At 43.8% G+C, this 22,262-nt stretch overlaps 1 protein-coding gene across 2 annotated transcripts in view; it reads left to right on the top strand.

Annotated features, from left to right (window-relative positions):
• CFAP43 (cilia and flagella associated protein 43) overlaps positions 1-22,262 on the top strand; it is a 922,989-nt gene that overhangs the window by 786,606 nt on the left and 114,121 nt on the right. For both annotated transcript variants that reach the window (XM_086922745.1, XM_086922746.1), the window contains one exon: positions 2,612-2,819. In XM_086922745.1, the coding sequence (XP_086778871.1) occupies positions 2,612-2,819 (208 nt within the window). The remainder of the gene's footprint in view (positions 1-2,611; positions 2,820-22,262) is intronic.

Raw genomic sequence — 22,262 nt, 5'->3', positions numbered from 1 at the left:
AAAATTAAACTAAATATATAAAATTATTTTACATTAACATTTGACCTGAAAATATTTTTATATTTATTTTCGAGTTAGGTAAACTTTTTTTCACAGAACTATGCCTCACCTGTGAAGGCTTGCTATGGTAAAGTTTCAAAAAGTGTCCTAAACTCGAAAAAAATAAGCAAAATATTGTTATGTTAACTATTAATGTAAATTAAATTTTATATATTTACTTTAAATACAGAACAAAATGTAAAGCATAGTACACCACTAATTTTATTTAAAAAGTTAATATAAATGAATGTGTTGAATTAAAACTATTTTTTTGAACTTTCAATTAAAAAATAAATACCCCTTAAAAGTATGTGTTTAAAGCACAGTAATGATTATTAAAGATGATGTATAAAATAAATTTAACATTTATGCCATTATTTTTCAATAAAATGTAGTGTTACATTATTGTTTAATTCAAAACAGGTTATCAACATATTTTATAATTAAATAGTGCATATGTGCTATTTATGTATATATTGTTTAACATCAATTTATATTTATTTATATTTTTAACTAGTTTAAATAATGTAATTTGATTTAACATTAAATCTTATTGGGTTCTCTTTTAAGCCCCTACCTCTAATTATTTTTTATGAGCGGGTGTTGTAGTACTGGTGGTTCACTAGGTGTAGTGCTGGACTTACTACTCCTTTTTTAATTGTATCTTGCTCTCAGAGTTTGTGAGTACCCAAAATGTGTGAACTTACTCGAAAATGTAAGTTGCCTTTGTGAATCAAGGCCAATGTTTACATTTTTCATATGTGTGGACTGGGGGTTGGTGCGGACCGGAATAACAGGCGTGGAGGCCGTATATACTTGGCTATGGTAGCTGTTTTTATTGTGGAGTTAACAATCGGGGGTAGGGAGAGGGTTGGAGACGGGAAGCCGTAGAATCTGTTCTCCTTGCGTCGGCCGGCAAATGGATCTTCCCGAGGTTTGTCTTCTGGTCTTCCGGGGGAGCTCCGGTGTAACCTCGGAGGGAAACAGAGATGCAATGGGGTTTAGTCCTTTTCAGCACAGACTTGTGGAGTACTAGCACCAGCACCGGGGCGTGTGGGGATAAAAAATGAACGTGAGGACGGAAACGGAAGGGAGGGTTTCAGACGGAAGGGAAGAGACGGGGGAACGGGGATAAGAAGGGTGCTCAAGTGAGGGGTGGGGTGTAGGGTTACGGTACAAGATAGAGGTATAGTGACTACTAAATATATATACACAGTGCCAGGGTGATCTATTCGTGTGGTCTATTTCTGTACAAATATTTACATATATCTACAAAGGGGGGGGAAACACGGAGACGGTAACAAGGTACTCACGTGCCCCGCCGTGACTCTCCAGTGAGTCACGGCCGCTCTCCAGCCACCTCCAGAGGACTCCACCACTCCTCGGTCCAGACGTCCTCTGCTTCCTCGTCGTCACTCCTCTCAGTCGGTCTACTCTCCTTCACTGGTCCACTACGCCCTGTCTCCTGCCACGAGTCGGCTACCTGGAACGCTCTCCTCTCTTCCTCGCCGGCTTTTCTGCTTCTCGGTCTGTTGTTGGGGGCGGAACTTCCGGGTTCATGGCGAGTCGCTTCCGGGTTGTCACTTCCGAGGTCTCTGGGTTCATGGGAAGCCGCATCCGGGTTAGCGTTCTGTCCTGTAGTTCGTTCTGGTTCCTGCAGGGAGAAAAAGAAAGGTGGAGTCCTGGTCGTCAGGGACGCAGGAGAGTTAGTGTTCATGGTCTCCCCGTTCAGGTGCCGCTCACCCGAGGTGAGTGGCTCTCCCCCTTCACAATATGCAACCAAGAACCACGGTGAGGGTAAAGATACTAAAGCACAGAAAATAACAACATTTATAAATAAGTTCTGAATTTTTTTTTCATGTACTACAGTCCGCTCAACACCTCAAAATGGATCCACCGTTGAAAATCCAAAAATTGTCCAATGTAACCTCCAATGATTTGAGGGAGCGACTTCCACTTTATGTAAGTATCACAGGGTCAAAGTCATTGCTTCCCAAAATTTTTCTTTATTCAAGTGTTGAACACAAAAATGACAACAGCTTCTCAATTCAAATTCAATGTCTTTTCAGTAAGTCTAGAAAAGTATCCGTTAATCAAAACATTAAACAGCCGATTAACAGATACTTTAATGAACTTACTGAAAAGACATTGAATTTGAATTGAGAAGCTGTTGTCATTTTTGTGTTCAACACTTGAATAAAGAAAAATTTGGGGAATCAACGACTTTGACCCTGTGATGCTTACATAAAGTGGAAGTCGCTCCCTCAAATCATTGGAGGTTACATTGGACAATTTTTCATATGCTAGTTACTTTGAAATTATGTACATTGATTAACTCATTTGCACCAGTTTTGTATTTCATCAAATAGCTCAGTCATACAGTATATTCTCTAATTTAAATCAGTATAAGGGCCAGACCTGATATGTGCACCATTAGAAACCGGTTTGCAGAGCTCTTCCATGCTCCTGTGCTCAGATTCTGAACTAGTGTGAGAATGTAGCTCATTTGACTCTTATTGTATGCTGTTGTGACAGAGAGTCACTCTGTTGAACCTCATGTTAATGATTCCAGGGTGCTACGGATGCGGACACAGACCGACGGCTCCAGTCCAATAGGCGATGCCCCAGGGGGGCCAAAGACTCGTGAAGATGCAGCTGCTCTGCTAGCTAAAGCTATGGAAGAACTTGATGCTCCCGAAAATATGCCAGAAGGTGTGGAGTTACCCGTCTGGGAACGATTTTGCCTTACTAGAAGACAGAAAATCAAATCTGAGCAAGAGGTTTGTAGAATATTTGTGGCAGTCCTGTTAACATGTTTAGTGTAACAAGACACGGTGTGGAGCCTGGTGTGTTAAAGATTCATTAGCATTCCAAAATAGCAATCCATTTCTGTAGCCTTACAGTGAATCGAAAGTATCTTATAACGTGCTAAAATATAGAATATATTCCATAAGTACCCTCTGCCGTACACTATAAGAATGCTGCAAGTCACTGAGGAGTTCCATGGTGCTTTATAAGGTTATCCAAACTCCAAAAAGCATTTTTGGTTTTTCTTATAACTTTAGCGCCGTCTTGGGGTGGCGAGGCTAGAATCTGCGCAAGATGGCAACGCTCTCCTAAGCTCCAACGAACAAACCACTTCACAAGCTATTTTTCTCTGCCTTGGACCCCATCCTGATGACCCAATGTGACGACTGATAGCCAGATATTGAGAGGAGAGCACTTGAGGATCCTTGTGATCCCGGGACCTCGTGGGGCTCTGTCTCCCTGACTCGTCTTGCGACTGAACTGATGCAACCTGCAAAATGGCAACTCCGCCTTCTTGGGCGCTTCAGACCCGGTAATGCGCCTGTGCCCCAATGCTTCTGCCATGGTGCAGATTGTCTGCTGACTCTGCCGCACTCGCTAGTGTGCCCTGGTGTGGCCATTTTACTTCAGCACCCCACCGCGCAATCTGAGCTCCCTCTATAATCTCTGCAGCCTACACTGTGGTCCGATTCGCCTATACTTCTTCAATTCTGATCTGACTTCCTAGTGCTACCTGCATCTAAGCACTGCTCCTTCTGCCTTTGTCTCCTTCAGTGCCTGCTTCTACCACCATTGCCACAAACTCTACTAACACGTGTGCATGCTGGGATGGCTCAACGGCCTCCATTGAGCTCCGCTGGGCTGCCATTATGGCCCCCGCTGTGTGAGCCAACGGGTGGCCCTTGCAGCTTGTATCCATCAGTGAGAACTTGAAGAGCAACAGTCTATTTGCTACCTGAATCACAGAATAGCACCTCCTGCTTTCTTCACTAGCCACTATTGCTACCAGCGCTTCTGCCCACTCCTGAATGACCATCCCAAGTACAACTCTTGGAGTGCCCCATGCTCCCGTTATAGGTAATCTACTTGCATGATCCACAATCCCCACAGTGCCAGTCATCCACCACATAGGCCACCAAGAACATTGATCCATTGCTGTTCCTTTGATCCTAGATGATACGAGTTTTATAGCAATGCTGTAACTGTATTAAGGTGACTACACATACTAATAAGCAAATATTTCAAATTAAATGACTACTTGCTTGATCCACAAGCAGCACAGTGCAAGGCATCTACCACATACGCCCCCAGGAAAATTGATGAGTTTGTTCCTTTGATCCTAGATGATACACGTTTAATACTGCTACTATAACTGTATTGTAGTGACTACATTTACTAATAAGCAGATATTTCAAATGAAATGTGTTTGGTCCACAGTTTGCAACTTCCATCAGACACCACCGGATACCCCCTGATCCCTCTCCATGCCTCATTCTTACAAAACCAGAAGCCATAACTGTTTGCATTCACCTTCTGAAATGGCGGAGCAAGACTACCTAAGTGCATTTGCACTTGGAATTGTAGCGCCTGTCTGGCCACACGGATACATGATAGACATGCAGATACAGCAGAGTGCATTGTGATGTGATGTGAAAGGCATTTATAAAGCGCAGCATACACTATACAGTTTCTTGGCGCTGAAAAAAAAAGGACAGTAAGGCAGCTTCCTGGACAGTGCGGGGGAGAAGATAGCAATAGCAGGGTGAAAACGAAGCAGAGTAAAAGGGACCAGGGAAGAGGAGAATATTTTAATTTTAATTGTATGCAGAGCGAAATAGGTGAGTCTTAAGGAGGGATCTGAAGAGGGTGTAGAGTGGAGCCGACCTTATGTCCAAGGGAAGGGCGTTCCAGAGAGATGGAGCTAGGAACGAGAATCTTAAGCCTCCCCATTTCTTACGCTTGACTCTAGGGACTATGAGTAGAGCCAGGTGAGCCGAGCGCAGATTGCGGGAGGGGACATAGGGATGAATGAGGGAGGAGATGAAAGTAGGACCTAGGCCGGCCAGAGATTTAGAGACCAGGCAGCCTAGCTTGAATTTGCAGCGTTCAGAAACAGGGAGCCAGTGCAGGGATTTTAGCAAAGGGCAGATGTGGTGGTGCCTCGGTTGATGGAAGATGAGGCGAGCCGCCTGGTTCTGAACAAGCTGCAAACGTTTGAGTTGGTAGTCAGGGATGCCTACGTACAAGGAGTTGGCGTAGTCCATTCTGGAGACGACTAATGCCAAGAGGGCCAAGGTAAGAGCTTCGGTGGTGAGAAAACGCGAGATTTTCCGGATTTTGCGTAGTTGGAAGAAGCAAGAAGAGATGGTGACATTTATCTGGGGTTTCATCTAGAGGTCTTTGCTGATGATAACCCCCAGACTTTTGGCCGAGTCAGTTGGGCGGGGGGGAAGGCCCAAGCTGGCGGGCCAGAAGTTGGAGTTCCAAGGATTGGAAGGCCCTCCACTATAAAGTGCAAACGTCGCATTACTCTTAGATTTACATCTAGTACTGGGACCTGTAACCCTCATCTGGCCTCACACATTTGATGAACTTTACTCTGCTACCAGTTTGCTTACAATTCTTACAGACCCTACTGCTGCATATAACACTACTCCAAGAAAACTAGTGCCCTGTGAGTGAGGCCTACTTCTAGGCCCGCAATAATACAGCAAGTGTCACTTCAACTCACTGTGTCATCTGAGCCCACAGACCCCAGCTCCCTATTGCCAGTTACCCAGACTTATCTGAGTTAACCTACAGTGTCTCAGTCTCTCAACTTTAGATACTACTTCTCTGGAAGACACCAGACACCCTGCAGTCATGGCGGACCAGAGGGAACACAAACCACTTAAGGAGAAGGAAACCAGAACTGGTTTCAAACGTTTAAAACATGATGCCCTGAATCCTGACTCTCCCTTCAAAGAGAAACATGTGAACCAATTTACTCTTGAAACAATTCTTAAAAAACTGAATAACATCCACGAGAATGCCCAAAGCACAAAGACCAACACTGACATGCTACAAACTGAAGTCGCCACGATCAAGAGAGACCTTAAAGATCAAGTTTCAAGTTCAATGTTTATTGCTTGATTAATTAAAATCATCACAACCCCCCCCCCCCCCCCCCTACATAAAATAAATGAATTACATCTACACGGGCAGCTAGGATTGTCATTATGCGAGCGATCGTATTATGTCTGTGCTCTGTCTGCCATGTTATGTTATGGTATGTTATATTTAGATTTGTATCGCGCACTGTTAGTCAAGACTGTCCTGGCGCGTGGGGGAACAACATGCATGTAAGACAGACAAGGTAGCTAGGCTGCTTGTTGGAAAAGATGCGTTTTGAGTAATTTTTTTAAACTATTCAAGTTCGTAGTGTATCTGAGTAGGTCAGGTAAATCATTCCACATTCCACATTTCGAGTGTATAAAATTCTATTATTATAAAATCGTACTAAAACTGTATTAAGATCAAGTTACAGCAAAGAAATAAAATTTCATGGACCTCCAAGTAGGAGTGTGGGGAGGTATTACATACATTTAAATTTAGACATCGTCCGCTTGCGATAGGCAGCTGTTTACCAATTTCATATACTTGACTCCTCGGCAAGCCAGAATGCATGACGAACCCTCCAGCCAGCTTATCACTGCTTGTCTGCTAGAGCGAATGTTCAGGTTGATTAAAATTGCCTTTAGGTACTGTCTCCTTTGGCTTAACATGGCTGGACAGGCGCACAACAAATGGGTCAGGGTTTTCTTTTGGAATCTGCATAAGCGACAACCTTCTGACTTAAAACCTATCGCCCACGAGGGGGATAAATCCTTGGAGACGTGCACCCCCATACTGAACTTTAAGACGCACATCTTTAAGTGGGAACTAAAGTGGGTAGATAAGTAGGCTTGTGGCTTTGTAGTCCTATATGATTTCATAACTGTCCATCCGTGCCGCCTCTTTGTGAGCACTGATTTATCTTCCAGTAAAGATTTCTTTTTGCTCGCGACATTCACAGTTTTATTAAAAGAAACTCGATCCATCTTGTTCTCCCATGCTGGTTGAAGTTCCAAAGTGGCCAGAGATGTATTCAGGAAACTCCCCCAAGAGTTTGGAATTTCTTGCTCGTTCTGTGACCTAACTTCGTCCCAGCAAAGTCTGTTTAGAGTGTCTACTTCGGATAGCCGGAGAGTGTGGCAGAATTTAATGAAGTTGCTCATTGCCCTGTATTTAAGATCCTGGAGCCCAAATTCCAGTCTTACCTGAGGCGCATTTTGGCAAATCAAAAACCGATTTGTAGATTTTTGACTGCAATTCGTTCTGAAAATGCGAATCTTTTCCACACCAGGGGACGAGGCCGTAGGACACACTTGGTTGGATTTGGGCAGCCATATCTTTTAACAGATGCGAATAGTTTGGGCAGTCCAGTTTTCTGCGCAAGGATCTGTAAGTATAGATCAAGGGCTGGGTCTTTGCTCTAAGGGCCAGTTTGTGCTCTTTGTGACTTGTGCCCTGCCCGATTATTACGCCCAGATATTTGTATGAGTTTTTTTCTTCCACGTGAGCCCCGTTAACCCTCCATTTGAACTTTAATTTCCTACTGTAAACCAAGCGGACGACTTTTGTTTTGTCTTTGTTTATCTCTAGCTGTTCCGAGTCCAAGTAGGATGCCAGGTTATTTATTGATCTTTGTAGCCCCACTGGGGTTTGGCTTAGCAAGACTATATCGTCTGCGTATTAGAGGATTGGGACGGGCTCGTTTGCCAGTTTCGGGGGGTGGCAGTCTGGGTTTTCAAAGTGTCGGGCATTTTCCGATAAGTACAGATTAAAAAGGCTTGGGGCCAAGACACAGCCTTGCTTAAGACCACTTTGTGTAAGAATACTTCCGGTGGTGCTCAACCCATTTCCCAACTTGACTCTTGTCCAGGTGTCAGTGTACAAGTTTATGATGGCAATGAGGAGTACATTTGGTAGGCCCCATCTTTTGAGTTTGCTCCATAAATGATTTCGGCTGACTCTGTCAAATGCTGATTTGATATCCACGAAACAGGCAAAGAGGCGAACTTTCCTTCTTTGCGCTTGTTCTGTCAGGAGGGCTAGGGTTGCAAGATTCGATTGAGTACCCATGCCTTGCCTGAATCCTGTTTGAAATTTGGGGATGATGTTTTTTTCCTCCATCCAGCCTTGCAGATGGTTCAATAGATACGAGGCATATAATTTTGCTTCCACGTCAATCAACGAGATTAGTCTGTAGTTCCCTGGCTTGCCATGGTCTCCCTTTTTGTATATGGGGTGGATGACAGACCCCCTCCAGGAAACTGGGTTGTTAGAATATACATAAATCTCATTGAAGACTGGGGTTAGGATTTCAGACCACAACTCTGGGTTGCTCCTGAAAATTGCATTTGGTATTCCATTTGGCCCAGCCGCTCCCTCAGACTTTAGTTTCTTTATGAGGCTTTTCAATTCTTTCGCATTTGTCAGAGGAGTTTTCTCTTTAAACGTGGCGTTTGAATGGGCTGAATTGTCTGTTGATGTTACATGACTCGATACGGCTTGAGCCTCCTTTTGGTCATGGTGTTGCACCTGGGCTTGTTGTTCTAGGTCCCTCGTGGGTTGGTTGAACAAGGTGTTTACGTAGTCTGTCCAGATTTCTGCACCGATTCCTGCCTGTTGCTGAAGTGTTGGACCAGCTGTTAAAGTATTAATGATCCCCAAGAAAATCGCTGCTGTTGGATTTTTGCTAGCTGTTAATAGTTGCTGCCAGATTGAATCTTTATATACTGATTTTGCTTACCTCAACTTTTTTCTATAAGCGCTCCTTAGTGCCTGCAACTTTATTGTTTCTTGTGTTAAGCCCTTTTCTCCCTCTCGGGATAGGCGTCGCACTTCTCTCGCGATCTCTCTTTTGCACATTTTGAGATCTTGAGTTAACCATGGCTCCCTTCTGGCTGTTTTTGAAGACCTCTGTTACTTGGAAACCGGGAAGGTATGGAGCAAGAACTCAGCCATTTGCTCCCAATGGTTTACGTGTGCCCGTTCTTGAAGCCGGGCCGAAGACGGCTGAAATCCCAGAAACTGGTCCCCGGTAGCTTGTTTCCTTCCCAGTATAAGAATTGGCTTGGTAGTTTGGTCTGCCCTGTTCCCATGATGCACTGGGCGAGGTTCAGACTAATTTGCATATAGCCAAGTTCTGAGCTGGGATGGTGCAGTGAGCTAAAAAAAGGTGATGGATAAAGCCCTGATCTTTGGACTGGGTAAGAGTGGTCTGCTTTATTCAGACACTCTGTTCATCACCACCCCCTTTTCTGAATCATTTTTGTCCACCATAAGCGTGGAAGGGTATACTCAGATGTGAGTCCCTAGCTCATTGCACCATCAGGATTCAAGCAAGCCGGGCCGAAGACGGCTGAAATGCCAGAAACCGGTCCCCGGTAGCTTGTTTCCTTCGCAGTATAAGAATTGGCTTGGTAGTTTGGTCTGCCCTGTTCCCATGATGCACTGGGCCAGGGTCAGACTAATTTGCATATAGCCAAGTTCTGAGCTGGGATGGTGCAGTGAGCTAAAAAACGGTGATGGATAAAGCCCTGATCTTTGGATTGGGTAAGAGTGGTCTGCTTTATTCAGACACTCTGTTCATCACCACCCCCTTTTCAGAATCGTTCTTGAACTGGGCCTTGGGTTTCAATAAAGGCCTTTACTTTGTCCTCCATAACTTCTGGGGCCACTCCTCGCCATTTTACTTTGCGCAAATTGAAAGTTTCTGGGTGCTGGATAATGGCATTACTCTTCTGAGCAGTTTTTGTTCTCTTCTTCCGATTCAGTGATAGCGGGAGGTGGTCACTTTCTCCTCGTGGAATTATTCTAAAACTGTTTATTTCTGAAAACAGTTTTGTGCTAGTAATGATAAAATCTATTGTCAAGGTAACTTTTCCACTCAGGTATGTTGCCGCTGGGGGCGAGTCCCACGGGGATTTACCATTCATGATTATTAGGTCAAGTGCTGCTAGTTTGCGGACGAAATCGGACGCACCATTCGGAACTTTACAGTTTCTTCCCCGTTTAGTCGCTAAAAGATTGGTGTTAAAGTCGCCGGCGATCAACATATGAGCATTTGTGTGGCTATTCTGCAATGCTTTTAGTAGTTTTATAAGAGTTATGTATTTACCATTTTGATTCTTTCTCTCCGGATGGATGTAAACATTTATTAGGAGGAGTTTTATGGTATGTTGCTTGCTGGTTACCTTGGTCACTTGGATCCAGTTTGCCCCTGTGTCTATTTCTTCCGTTACCTAGCTCAAATTTTGAGTTATGAAGGTTGATAAGCCCCCTCTTGGATGGCCATAATTTGAGTATCTTTCTGCCAGGCAATGATGTTCGATGAAACCAGGTATTGAGGTTGCCCCCATGTTCCATGTTTCCTGAAGCAGGATAATTTGTTGTTGCATTAAAAAGGTTACTGTCTCTTGATCTTGGCCCATGTCCCTGAAGCCATGCACATTCCATGAACAGAGCGAGATGTTAATTAATTCATTGTTCCCCCTTACCGGTCCCGGTGATTGTATTCCTTGGTTAGGAATGCTTATCATTCAGCGTTTTTGCAATACAGGCCCAATCCTTGAGTTCCTGCGGGCTTCCCCCTGTGGTACCCAAGCTTTCACTTTTGGGGTGCCTATTGGTTTGCAGGGACTTTGTTGGTGAGTTGGAACGTGCTCCGTGTAAGCATGTGTACTGGTGTGTTCGGGGGGTTTTCTCTTCATTTGGATTGTTTAGAAAGGGATACGGGTACCTTGGGCGTTGCACTGCCTGGAGCCTGATTCCCCATGTCTCGAATCTTCCTCTCATTGCTACAATGTTGTCCACCAGGTCCTTGGACGCCCACGTTGTCAGGGACTCCTCTACCCCCCTTTGGGGTGTTTCCCTGAATTCCAGCGAGATTAGATCTCGTGAACAGATTCCTTTTAGTTCGGGGATTTCTTAAAGATCTTAACCTGAGAATCCCGAATGAAGAAAAACGCATAAGAATGACTTTGGATTGCCTGACAGTACAATCTAAACACCTGCTCAAAAACAATAACTCCATCTCTACCCTCAAACGTGAAATAACAGTTAGAAGGCCGTAATAGGAGGATCAAAAGGCAAAGCTCCCTCCGCATTGCCTTCCTTAAAACATGGATCCCTCGACTCTGGGAATTACTTTCAATGAAGACTTTGAAATTGAATGTGCCCACAGGGTGCTCTCTTTCAAGCTTAAGAACATGTCCACCCCAAGGACACTGATTTTTTTATCTTTGCTTTACCAACATGCAGAACTCCTCCTTTCAAAAGGAAACCAAGTCACTCTTCTGGCAAAGCGCAAAGATCAGCATCTCACAAGACTACACCAGGAACACAGTCATCAGGAGGAAAGGGTTCTTAGCCCTCAAACGGTCACTCCAGGACAGAGCAATCCAACACTCCATCGGGCCAGCCAAATTTATAATTGTTTACAAAGGCTAATCCCACGTTTTCTCCAATCCCAGTGATCTACAAGTCTTCCAGGACAACTTTACAGAATCCCGTATGGAGGACTCTCTGAGTTACCCTGGTTAAAGAAAACAGACTTTCTCCTTTTGCTCAATTGCTTTGTGGAATATTCTTTAAAGTACTCTATAATGCTTTACAAATTTAAGTAATGCCTGAAGTGTCTACACAATAACATGTATCATATTCCTAAATGTATTTTTACAACATGACATGTGGCCTTGGAGAACTGTTGCTCCTACCATTTTTGATACACTGTTGTCTCACCCTGTAGGCTTATATTCATCACCAGTTTTCACATATCACAAACTCATCACGGCTGACATTCACAAGTTCTATGTATGACTCCTACACTATGCCCCCGAATACACTGGGTCACTCTGCTATGATCAGGTGTTTCTCTAAGCAATACAACTAACCATCATCTCCCCCTGACTTACGCAATTCCGCTGACTCGTATAGTATTCCTCTGTATAGTATTTACTCCTCACATATGGCTTCCTAACATGTCCTACACCCACGACACGACACAGCTAATTTGGTGTGCTCATCTTTTGTCTCACCATATAGCAAATGACCCCTCACTAAACTCAGCGTATTACTTCTTTGCGAGGCCCCTCACCCACTTCTCCATTTACTGCCCCTAACCAGAAACTGAAGCCCTACCCATAATATATTTTGATATATTTGGGATGTGTGCAAAGACCCACATATCTATAGTATACTATCCAATCCCTGTGTAGTGCATTGCTAGGACCACAGTGCTTGCCCATCCCCCTGCCTTAACCTCCCAGACATATATACTTGGCTGTGCTATCAAATACCTTGTTACACTATCAAACAATTATGTGTCCTGCCATACTGTAATACTCCACATCATAACAATTATGAGTCCTATGACACCTAGCTATGTCTCCATATGCTCCTCCACAGATGCCCCAAAATCTTGTTTATGATATTTTGCAATTCTCTATCACACTTACTCTCTTTTTTGTGCATATATATGGTGAATATGTGGTCTAATGGAAATATATGATGAATATATAATCTAATGCAGTGTTGCAATTATTCTTGTTCTAGATTGTTGATATTGTTCCTCAAAATGACTGAGTATTTGTACTAGGCTCCATATTTTGTTGGTTTGCATTTACTGTTTACCAAGGCCTTACTGTTTATATCATGTTAATTAGTAACCTTTGTCGCATCCCCATGCCCTCCTCTCTCTCTCTCGTTATCTACACCTAACTGTCACTGTCTTGCAAGTGCCATCCACTCCCGCTCTCTGCACTTTGTCTCTTGTGACTTCTCTGCTAATCGGAGATTGTTGCTCTACCCATGACCCTATTACCTACACCAGCTATCTCCTCCATCTCTCCTTGCACCCTGAGTCATGTGATATCGCAGTACCCTACTTGATTCTAACATCTCCTAATGGCTGACCCTAGTATCACCATACTGAAACTGATTTCCCTAAATGTTAAAGGACTCAACTACCCTGTGAAGCTGAAAAAGTTCTCGGACTACTGCCACTCTCTTAAGGGGGACCTGGTATTTTTGCAGGAAAACAAAATCTGTTATAAAGAAGCACTCTCCCTTCGAGAGGCTGATATTGCTTGCTCCCCAGCTATCTACAAAAAACATGGGGTTCTCAAATTGATCTCCAAGAATTCCAGCCTGTCCATCATCTCCTCTGAACTTGACAATGATGGTAGATGGGTTATTACAAGATTACAAATCTATCTACGGAAATCTATGCAGTGAATATATATACACCCCTACCACAAACCTACATTCTCCCCCCAGAGGCAGAGATCATACTTGGGGGTAATTTCAACTTCCCAATTGGACCCCATTCTAGACAGGCAATCGGCATTCAGGTTCCGAATTTTTAGATCCTATAAAGCACTTCAAGCCTTGAGCTCAGCCCACAAACTAGCCGATGTCTGGAGGCTCCACAATCCCTCTGGTAACAATTTTACTTTCACCCCTACATAACATTTTCTACAGAAGCAATTATCCCCTAGCTGACTCCACTCTCCTTCCTTACACCACCTCCGCATCCGATCATTATTTTGGACCATGCAGCCATTTCAATACATCTCCCGCTACTCCCTTCCTCACAGAAGTCAAAGGCCTGGCGTATGAATCTAGAGATCTTGTAAGACTCGTCTGCAGTCAGGGAACTCTATGAAGTCGCGGCCGGCATGAATTGCGGGTGTAGAGGGTTGCGCGTGGGTGGTTTAATTTTTTTTTTTTAAGTTAACTTACCTTTGCCGGCCCGGTCCAATCCCACGTCGTCTCTGATTCTCTGCTCCTCACAGGAAGCAGGAAGCCTCCCTTCCTCCCCTAAACCAATCACAATGCTGCATTGGCAGCATTGTGATTGGTTGTGACACCGACCACACAGGCGTCTATGGGGAGGCCATTTTCTCCATGTAGGCGGCATTTAGCCTACATGGAGAAAAGCCAGAGTGCGTATAACTGGTTTGGTAGGCCCTGGGGCCGACCAAACAGACAGCATCCTCAGAGTGGGCAAGCCACTGCTCCCCTGCCCTAGAGCAGGACCGCCCACCGGCAACCAAACCCTTCTACTTTCTCGCAGTGCGAGAAGCAGAAACATAAAATGGTATTTATAATAACATTTTATGTTTCTGCTTCTCGCACCGCGGCGACGCTCCTCCACCCACATAAAGGAGCTGCCCCTGACTCTATGATATACTAGCCCAGTTCATTCAGATTAATCATAACCCTTTTCAGTTACTCACTTGGACTACCTAAAATGCTACTGTAGAGGCTAAATCATAAACCAAATATCAGGGCAAAAATAAACGTATTAAGTCATCCCCAGACCAATAGACTTCAGAAATGAAAGCTACAGAGCTGAGCTATTGGTAGAATAATGGCTTGACTACCTTTTTTCCAGGATCTCACGACCTGTGTTTCATTAAGTAAAAGGAGCATGACAGAGGCTTTTTTTCCAACTCGAGGAGTTCCAGAGGCTCAGGAGTCTCCAGACATGTCCAACGGTCATAAGATATTTGGACTTATGTGACACTGATAACATCAATAGCTATTTACAGACTGCCTGCAGCTGATGGGAACATTCACTCTTATTTCATTTTAGATCAGGCACGGTTAAGTACCTGTTATGCTTTCCCCTGGGATATACACAACATCTTTATTCCATATCTAACTCGTGGAAGATGCTTCTAAACAGACTATGTTTCATTTTATCTTTTTTAGATTTTCTTCTCCCAATATTCTAAATAGTTTTTAACCCCTATTCTAAAGAAGCACTGTTAAAACCTAAACCAACGCAGAACAGCTCATTCTTATTACTTTTACATAATGATCAAGTGTCTTTTAATGTAGGCGAACTTTTAAAGACTGCCATGCGGGTACCAACTTCCTTTCACTGATGAGATATGCTGCTGCAATTTGGTACTCTACGAGATATATTATCTTTTTAGCTGAATGTACTGGTCACATTTTAATTTTAATTGTTATGATGTAAAATGTTTTTAACTTTTTCTTTTTGTGAATAACTTTTATGGCTGCTACAATGCTGTTGAACAAAGTTTTGAATTGATCGATTGATTGACTCAACTACCCTAACACCCCTAATGCGACTTAAATACAAACTCAACTCCATAGTCAGTAAATGTGTGCATTTTTGGGTTCGTGCCCAACAAGTTAAAAAATTGTTTTACCTTAATAAAGCTAGAAGATCTCTGGCGACCTACCTAAAGTTAAAATATAACTCTAACTTGATTCAGTTGATCAAAGATGAACATAAAAAAACACAAACTTCAACTGAAATAATACATAGGGGCTTATTTTGAGGTCGGGCAGACGCAACGTCGCGTAAACGGGACCAACCAACCTCCGTTCCGCCGTCCCGACTGCCTAATCATGCTGCGACCGCACATGGTTTAACCGGCCGTAACACAAGCTCCTGTAGAGAAATGGGTGTTTGTGTTCATCTCTGCACCGGTGGCAGGCACCGCGGAGATCAATGGTGCCCCCTTGGCTCCCAACTTGAGGCTGAAAAGAGAAGGGGGCCCTGCTAGGAGCCCCCAAACATGCTTTCTGACGGGGTTTCCATGTTGGAAGGGCCAGCATGGAACCCCTGCCGGAAACCATGCATCGTGATCCAGAAGGCGGAAACATCTTCCATTTGTAATATGGGCTGGTCTTCGACTGGCAGACTGGCTACTGGAACCCATCAGGAGGCAACCGGAAGACCTGGCCGGTTTCAATTCCGACCAACTATATTGTAATCAGCCGGTTCGAATTGAAACTGGTGATCTCGGTGGCAAGGCCTCCAACCTACGGTCAGAGGCTTTATGTCTGTTAGAAATTGGATCTCTGGTTGGCTAAGGCTTGCGCCAAAACCAGGCAGAGACCACCACTCTAGTCAGGGCAAGGGAGTTACACGCCAAAGATAACCCCTACTCACCCCCTTGGTAGCTTGGCACGAGCATTCAGGCTTATACCGGAGGCCATGTGTAAAGCATTTGCGCACGCACAAAGCAACAACATCCCAGGTACCCTACAAAAGGAACTCCACACAAGGTTATATCAAAAATAGCGTTTGTATTCTCATAACACATTAGAATAGTAAACACATAATATACATGGTGCCACCTGGCACTGGGTCATATCTACAAGGGAATATATACACCGGACAGGGCCCACTGGGCCACTGTCAGAACCATCACAAAGCGAACTTAGTAAAAGTAAAACAGATCATAAACGTACAACCAGTAACCACTGGTTATCACTGTACTTAGCATCAGCCTGTAACATAAACTACATTATGCACAGTATCACATCAGGCGCGAATTACATCCTGCGCCAACCTCACCAGCATAAACACATTATGCAATCATCTCACAAGTCTAAACGCATTAGACCCAAACCTCCTAAGCATAACTCACATTAGGGACATAAATCACACAGTGAAACATAATCTCACTAGCATAAACCATAATATGCAAAACAACCTCATCATCATAAAAACACATTTAAAGGTATCAAACAGGGTGTGTAATCATACTACACACATTACATTTCCTAGCACCACATAATCACAGTAGGGCCTTGCGCCCTACAAACCTGATAGTCCCCCTGGCCAACAGGCCATCTCAAAAAGAGGCTCAAATGCCCTATGCCCCAAGAGTTAGGGCACGCTACCAAAGCAGCGAAAGTCAAGGGTGCGCAATCTGTGCAGGCCTAAACTTTGCAGCTGGCACTAAGTGCTGCGCAGCAGTGAAAGGATGGGGCAAAAGGAGTGCATCTCACTCCGAATTCAAACATGTCCCTAAAGCAAAGAAAGACCTAAACGGTGAAGCTGCCCACTACTTGCTGGGCAGCTGGGAATAGTAAAATGAGGCTGGGCTCTCAATGGCCCTTTGAATCAATATGCAAAATGTGGCAGCTGCCCGTGCTGGTGCGGCGCAGCTGATAAAACAGAACAGGGGCCCTGGCACATCTGTGCCTTCGGGCCTCACTGGGGCTTTTAAATTACCTTTGCCCCCATAGCGTTGGAGCCACCTAGGCTCTAAGAATATCTATTCCAAACGTTGGAGCCACGTATGCTCTGAACCAACTATGCCCACTTTGGAGCGGCTCGCTGACAGACTGGGCTGCTCTGACTCTGTGCCTCGCACTGGCACTTAAAACAAGATATGCTCCCTCGTAGAGCGGGAGCGAAATGCGGCCATGTCCCCCTATCAGCTCTCACTCACCGGCTCTGGGGGCAAAGGCAGCAGTCTCCCCTTTTCGCCCGGTCCCGTTCCTGGGGGCCGGGTCTTCTCACAGGCGGCCGGCGGGGCTCTCTCACGCATGAGAGCCTCGCTGGGGGATCCGGCTGCATCTCCCTTGCGGCGCAGGGCTTCCCCTTGCTCCTGGGATCCCCGCACTGCCATCAGAGGCCACAGCCGCCTTTTACTCATCATCCGGGCACCCTCCTGGGAGCCTCGGGGCTTGTCACGGGCATTCGGGAGGCAGGGTAAGCTCCCGTCCTCCTCTCACGCAGCCCAGCTTCTGCACTATTCTGAAGGCAACAGGCCCACCCACGTCCCAGACAAGGCTTGCCTGACTTCCGGGCCACGCTAGGCAGCGGGCCGAAGGAGATTCCTCTTGCGGCTCAGGCCGCAGCGGTGAGATGCAAGGTGGGCTGCCGCTAAGGTAAATAAAATATAAAAATAAGTGGCAGCGGGGTGGGCACCCGCCATGTAATTACACAAAGCAGGGTGGGCACCCGCTAAAAGGCAAATACAGCGGAGTGGGCACCCGCAGTTAAATATAAAAATAAGCGGGTGGGCACCAGCTAAATCGGCATCACGGGGGAATCCTTACGCTGGTGATTCCCTCTTCCTCCTCATACAGCGCAGCGCTGCCAAGGCCCACGTGTTCTTCCTTCTTGGGGGAAAGATAGTGCTTCCCAGGCGCTAGGGGCAACAGAAAGTCCTGGATAAAAAGAATAGGTCCCAGCAAGGAAAGTCCTCCAGTCATCAAAGGCAAGGCAGGGCCCAGGGAGGCAAGCCCTCATGGCAACCCCCCCTGGGCCCCAGGAGCAGCACGCCCCGCAGGAACAGAACCAGTACCGAACATTTTCATGGGGTCCCAGCCCCTATATTTATACATTTCCCTTTGTCTAAAAGTGCAGGGCATGGGAGAACCAGATACAACTGGTTCAGAAGCACTTTGTTTTGCTCAGCTCCTCTCTCCTTTGTGAGGTGGGGGCTCAGTGCTCAGATGCACCACAGGGGGCAGAGCTGGCATTGTGGAGGGAAGGCACAGTCCTATTCAGGTCCCAGGTGCAACTCCTCCCTCCCATATACATGCAGATCTCCCTATTTACCACTGGGCAGACTAATCCTGGCTCCTTGAGCCACCCACATCATCCAGCACCTGTCAATCACAAGCCAGACATGCAATTCGCATCAGGCAGGCAGACACACAGTACACAGAAATGCCAACTCCTAGAAGTGGCATTTCTAAAATAACCACAATAAATCTGCGCACACAATTGTGCAGCATTTATTCACACGAGTTCGCACATACTAAACTCGACCCTGCACTCCCCTTATACCAGGAATTACCATGGACACAAATATCCCCAATGCATTCCTATTGGAGGGCAGGCCAATCTCACCGCACACACTCAGAGAGCACACGCACTTTAAACTAGGCCACAGTGCTAAAGTGCGCAGAGGCCAAAAATCACTACCACTATGTCAGAGCTTAAGGCAAAAAGTGCAGGGGTGAACCTGCCAAAAAGGCCAAGTCCAACAAGGACCAAGATCATAATCAGGCCTTAAAGTCTACCAACGATTCTACACCAAACTTTACACTCCTTATGTCAACATGTTAAACATTTATAAAATTAATTTGTACTTTTGCTCACTACTTCTAGAATGTCCACTCGTACTGTGTAATCAACTCAAATTTGGCATGGTGGAATTAACTAGATAAATATGTATGTGAAACAGACACAGGTGCGCTTATTTTGAATCTGTAATTTTTGTTATGTTGTCTGCAATTTTGTTGAAATGAGTGTGGTGTACATAAATTATTTTATTCCACACTGCAAAGTACAATTATGGTTGAATTCAACATAACAATGTACAAAATTACACATTTAATAAAAAGATTAACATTTTGTATCCTCAACTTTTAAACTACTTTAGATGTACATATAACCTAAATATACATTTTAGTAGGGTAGTGGCTATAACAACCTTATTTTATAAGTATCTGTGCAACAATCGACCTGAAGACAACATAACTAACTTTTATGTCTTACAGACAACAGGGTTATCTCCTTTTTTGAGGCAAATATATTTTTTTTATTACATTTTTGTTCATGGTACATGCTCCACATGTTTGGTTCGCTCTTTCTGTTAACTACAAATGTGTATTTTGTGTGCTTTTTACTGACCAATCTTATCCTCTTTCTGTTGTACGGCGCTCTGATACCCTTACAGGTCATGTTCGCGCTATATAGAACCTTTCAAATAAAATAAGAGATAAAGTAGTTCTCCGCAGTCACTGTATTTTTCTAATATCCATTCTCCTTGTGAATCAGTTGATTTAGAGCTTTGGACTGTGTCTCTTGATGATTCACGTCTTCCTATTAAATGAAGCGATTGTGTTGAAGGCTTTTTGAACTTCATTGGTATAGCTGGCGAAGAAGCTTTAATGTCTTGGGTGATGACTGTAGTGCACATTTCCTGTTTTTGAGACAAGTTCGAATGATCCTCTTTGGACAAATGACGATGATACATGCAGGGACAATGTAATTGTAATTGCAATTATATAGCGCTTACTAGCCCTGATGAGGCGTCGATGCACTTTTCAGTGGTGAGCATGCTACTCCAGAACCCATAAAGGATTAGTGGTGAATTAGTATAGGGAGATATGAAATTAATTTGAGGGGTAGACGTGTGAGTTTGTTATTTGGATTGAAAAAGGATAGCGGAGGGATAGAAGAGGGAAGAGTTATATTTATATAGCGCTTACTACCCCTGATGAGGTGTCAAAGAGCTTTTTGGCAGGTAGCACGCTACTCTGGAACCCAAATAGGATTATTGGGGAATTAGTGATATGAGCGGTAGACATGTAGGTCTGTTAGTGGATTGAAAGGAAAGTGGAGGGATGGAAGAGGGAAGGGTCTAGAACGTGGTTTTGGAGATCATAGCTGTAGGAGGAGGTTTGGGATCAGAAAGGGGAAGTGGAGGGGGGAAGAGTAAGAGGGAAGGGTTTAGGAAGGGTTGTTTTGAAGATCTGAAGAGTAAAAGAGGTTTGTGATTATGCAAGGAGGGGTAGAGGAGGAAAGAGTCTAGAAAGAGTTTTTGGGGTGATAATAGTAGAATGGAGTTTGAGGTTTGGGTCAGAGAGTAGAGGTAGAGTATATAAGGAGAGAGGTAAAGGGTGAGAAATAGGGAAGTGCTTTGGAGAGAGTAGTAGAATAAGGTTTGGGATGATTTAGTGGAGGTGGAGGATATATTGAGAGAGGCATAGGGTAGTGCATTTTGAGATGCTGAATTAGAAGCAAACTAATAAATATAAAGACATAAGTACACTGAAGGTATATATGTATAAGGAAAGTAATATATGTAGATTTAAGTTGCATTTAATAAACTCAGACTTACAAGTGTTGCTGAGCTAATTTATTTGTTTTTATAATTAATAGTTTTTTTTGTAATACAATAGTGAATCAATTATAGATAGTTATGATAAAAATGTACTTATTTAGGCAGTGACCTACATGTTAAGCATAGAATAATGTAACCATAAGTAATATGCACATTTGTTGAGCAGAACTAACGAATATCTATATATTTATAAACATAATTATTATCCACGTTCATACAAATTAATGCACATATCGAGGTACACATATATAGTCCAAAAATATGCTTGTATACACAAGGATATGCTGTACATTTTTGTTTGAGTGTGGTGCTTATGTGGGGAGGTGCCAACTCTTGAGTAGTCTTCTGAAGATTTGGTAGTTAACCATGGATCTTATGTTTGGGGTAAAGAGTTTCATCGTTTGGCTGCTTGAACAGAGAAGGATGTGCCACCTATAATTTTTTTCTTGAATGGTTGGATTTTGAGGTGAGGTGCCACTCTGGAGCAGAGGTTCCTTTGTTGAATGTACTTGGTGATTTTATTCCTAATGAAGAGCGGTCCTGTTCAATGTATCGCTTTGTGGGTGATACAAAGCAGCTTGAATAAACATATCTCTCAGGCTGATGAAATGGCCCAACCACTTGACTTCAACGTGTGTGAGCCATTCTACTTCAATGCAATCAATGATGGCCTGATCCAGTATTTTGCCTTTTCTATGTGACTGGAAACTTGTTTTGTGTTTAGTTGTTTTGAAAGGTTCTGAATAGCGTTGGCGTAGTTAATTGAGGTATTGCATCAAGGGGCAGAGATAAATATTGCAATCATTCACTGTTCTGTTGTTCCAGTAAACATTCAAGATCTCAGATGAAGCTCCTATCAAGTCTGGTATGGGTAGAAAGATGGCTGTACAAATCTTATTTTAGAGTGCATTTTTTATGCATTGCAAATTACTTTGGTGTACGAGTGCAAGCCTATTCAGCCTCAGCTGTGCACGGCCTTGACACAAGTCACTTATTATGTTCTAAGATATCCAAGAATTTTCTGAACCCACATAAAATATTTACACAGTGTGTTTCAGTGAGCTCTTCCTTAATATAAAGAGATATGCTTGTAAAAGTAACAGCAGACATCTTGGACATATTTATGTTAAATTTTGGCAAATGTATGTCTGCATGTATGTATGAGCTTTTTGTAGAACCTAAACGTAGCAAAAAGGCAGCAAAGCTTTGTAATGTGTTGTAAATCTACCGCTGTATTAATCTGTGGTGTATCAATGCTAAATACTAGTTTTTGCCAATTTATATTGTTCTCACATGCGTGTCTACTTTGTTCACCATCTCAGATGGTGACAAAAAGGCATAGTTAGTGTGAAAACCTGTCCAAATGTAGCTTTAACATTGTCCAAGAGTGAGTAGGGAAGTGTCCTTGCAAAGAGCAAAATCTCCGAATGAAACATATGTAGGTACTTAATGACTGAAATGGGTGCCACTGTTTTAAAACATATAATGCAAAAGGAACAAATTGTGGCAATGGGAAATGGCTGGCTATTGTATAATGTAAATGTTGTTGTGTTGATTCTGTGGTAGTAGGGAAATGGTGTGGTGATGGGTGGGTGGGTTTTAAAGAACATTGAGTCAGAGACATTGGTAGAACTTAAGGACCAGTTGACTGGGTAGCTTTTATAAAGTTAGTAAAATTATGACACAAAACAC

The sequence above is a fragment of the Lissotriton vulgaris genome, chromosome 5, assembly GCF_964263255.1.
Source record: "Lissotriton vulgaris chromosome 5, aLisVul1.2, whole genome shotgun sequence".
In the NCBI taxonomy this organism is placed as follows: Eukaryota; Metazoa; Chordata; class Amphibia; order Caudata; family Salamandridae; genus Lissotriton; species Lissotriton vulgaris.
Note: the sequence above shows the minus strand (reverse complement) of the source record. Positions and strands in the feature narration are given on the sequence as shown.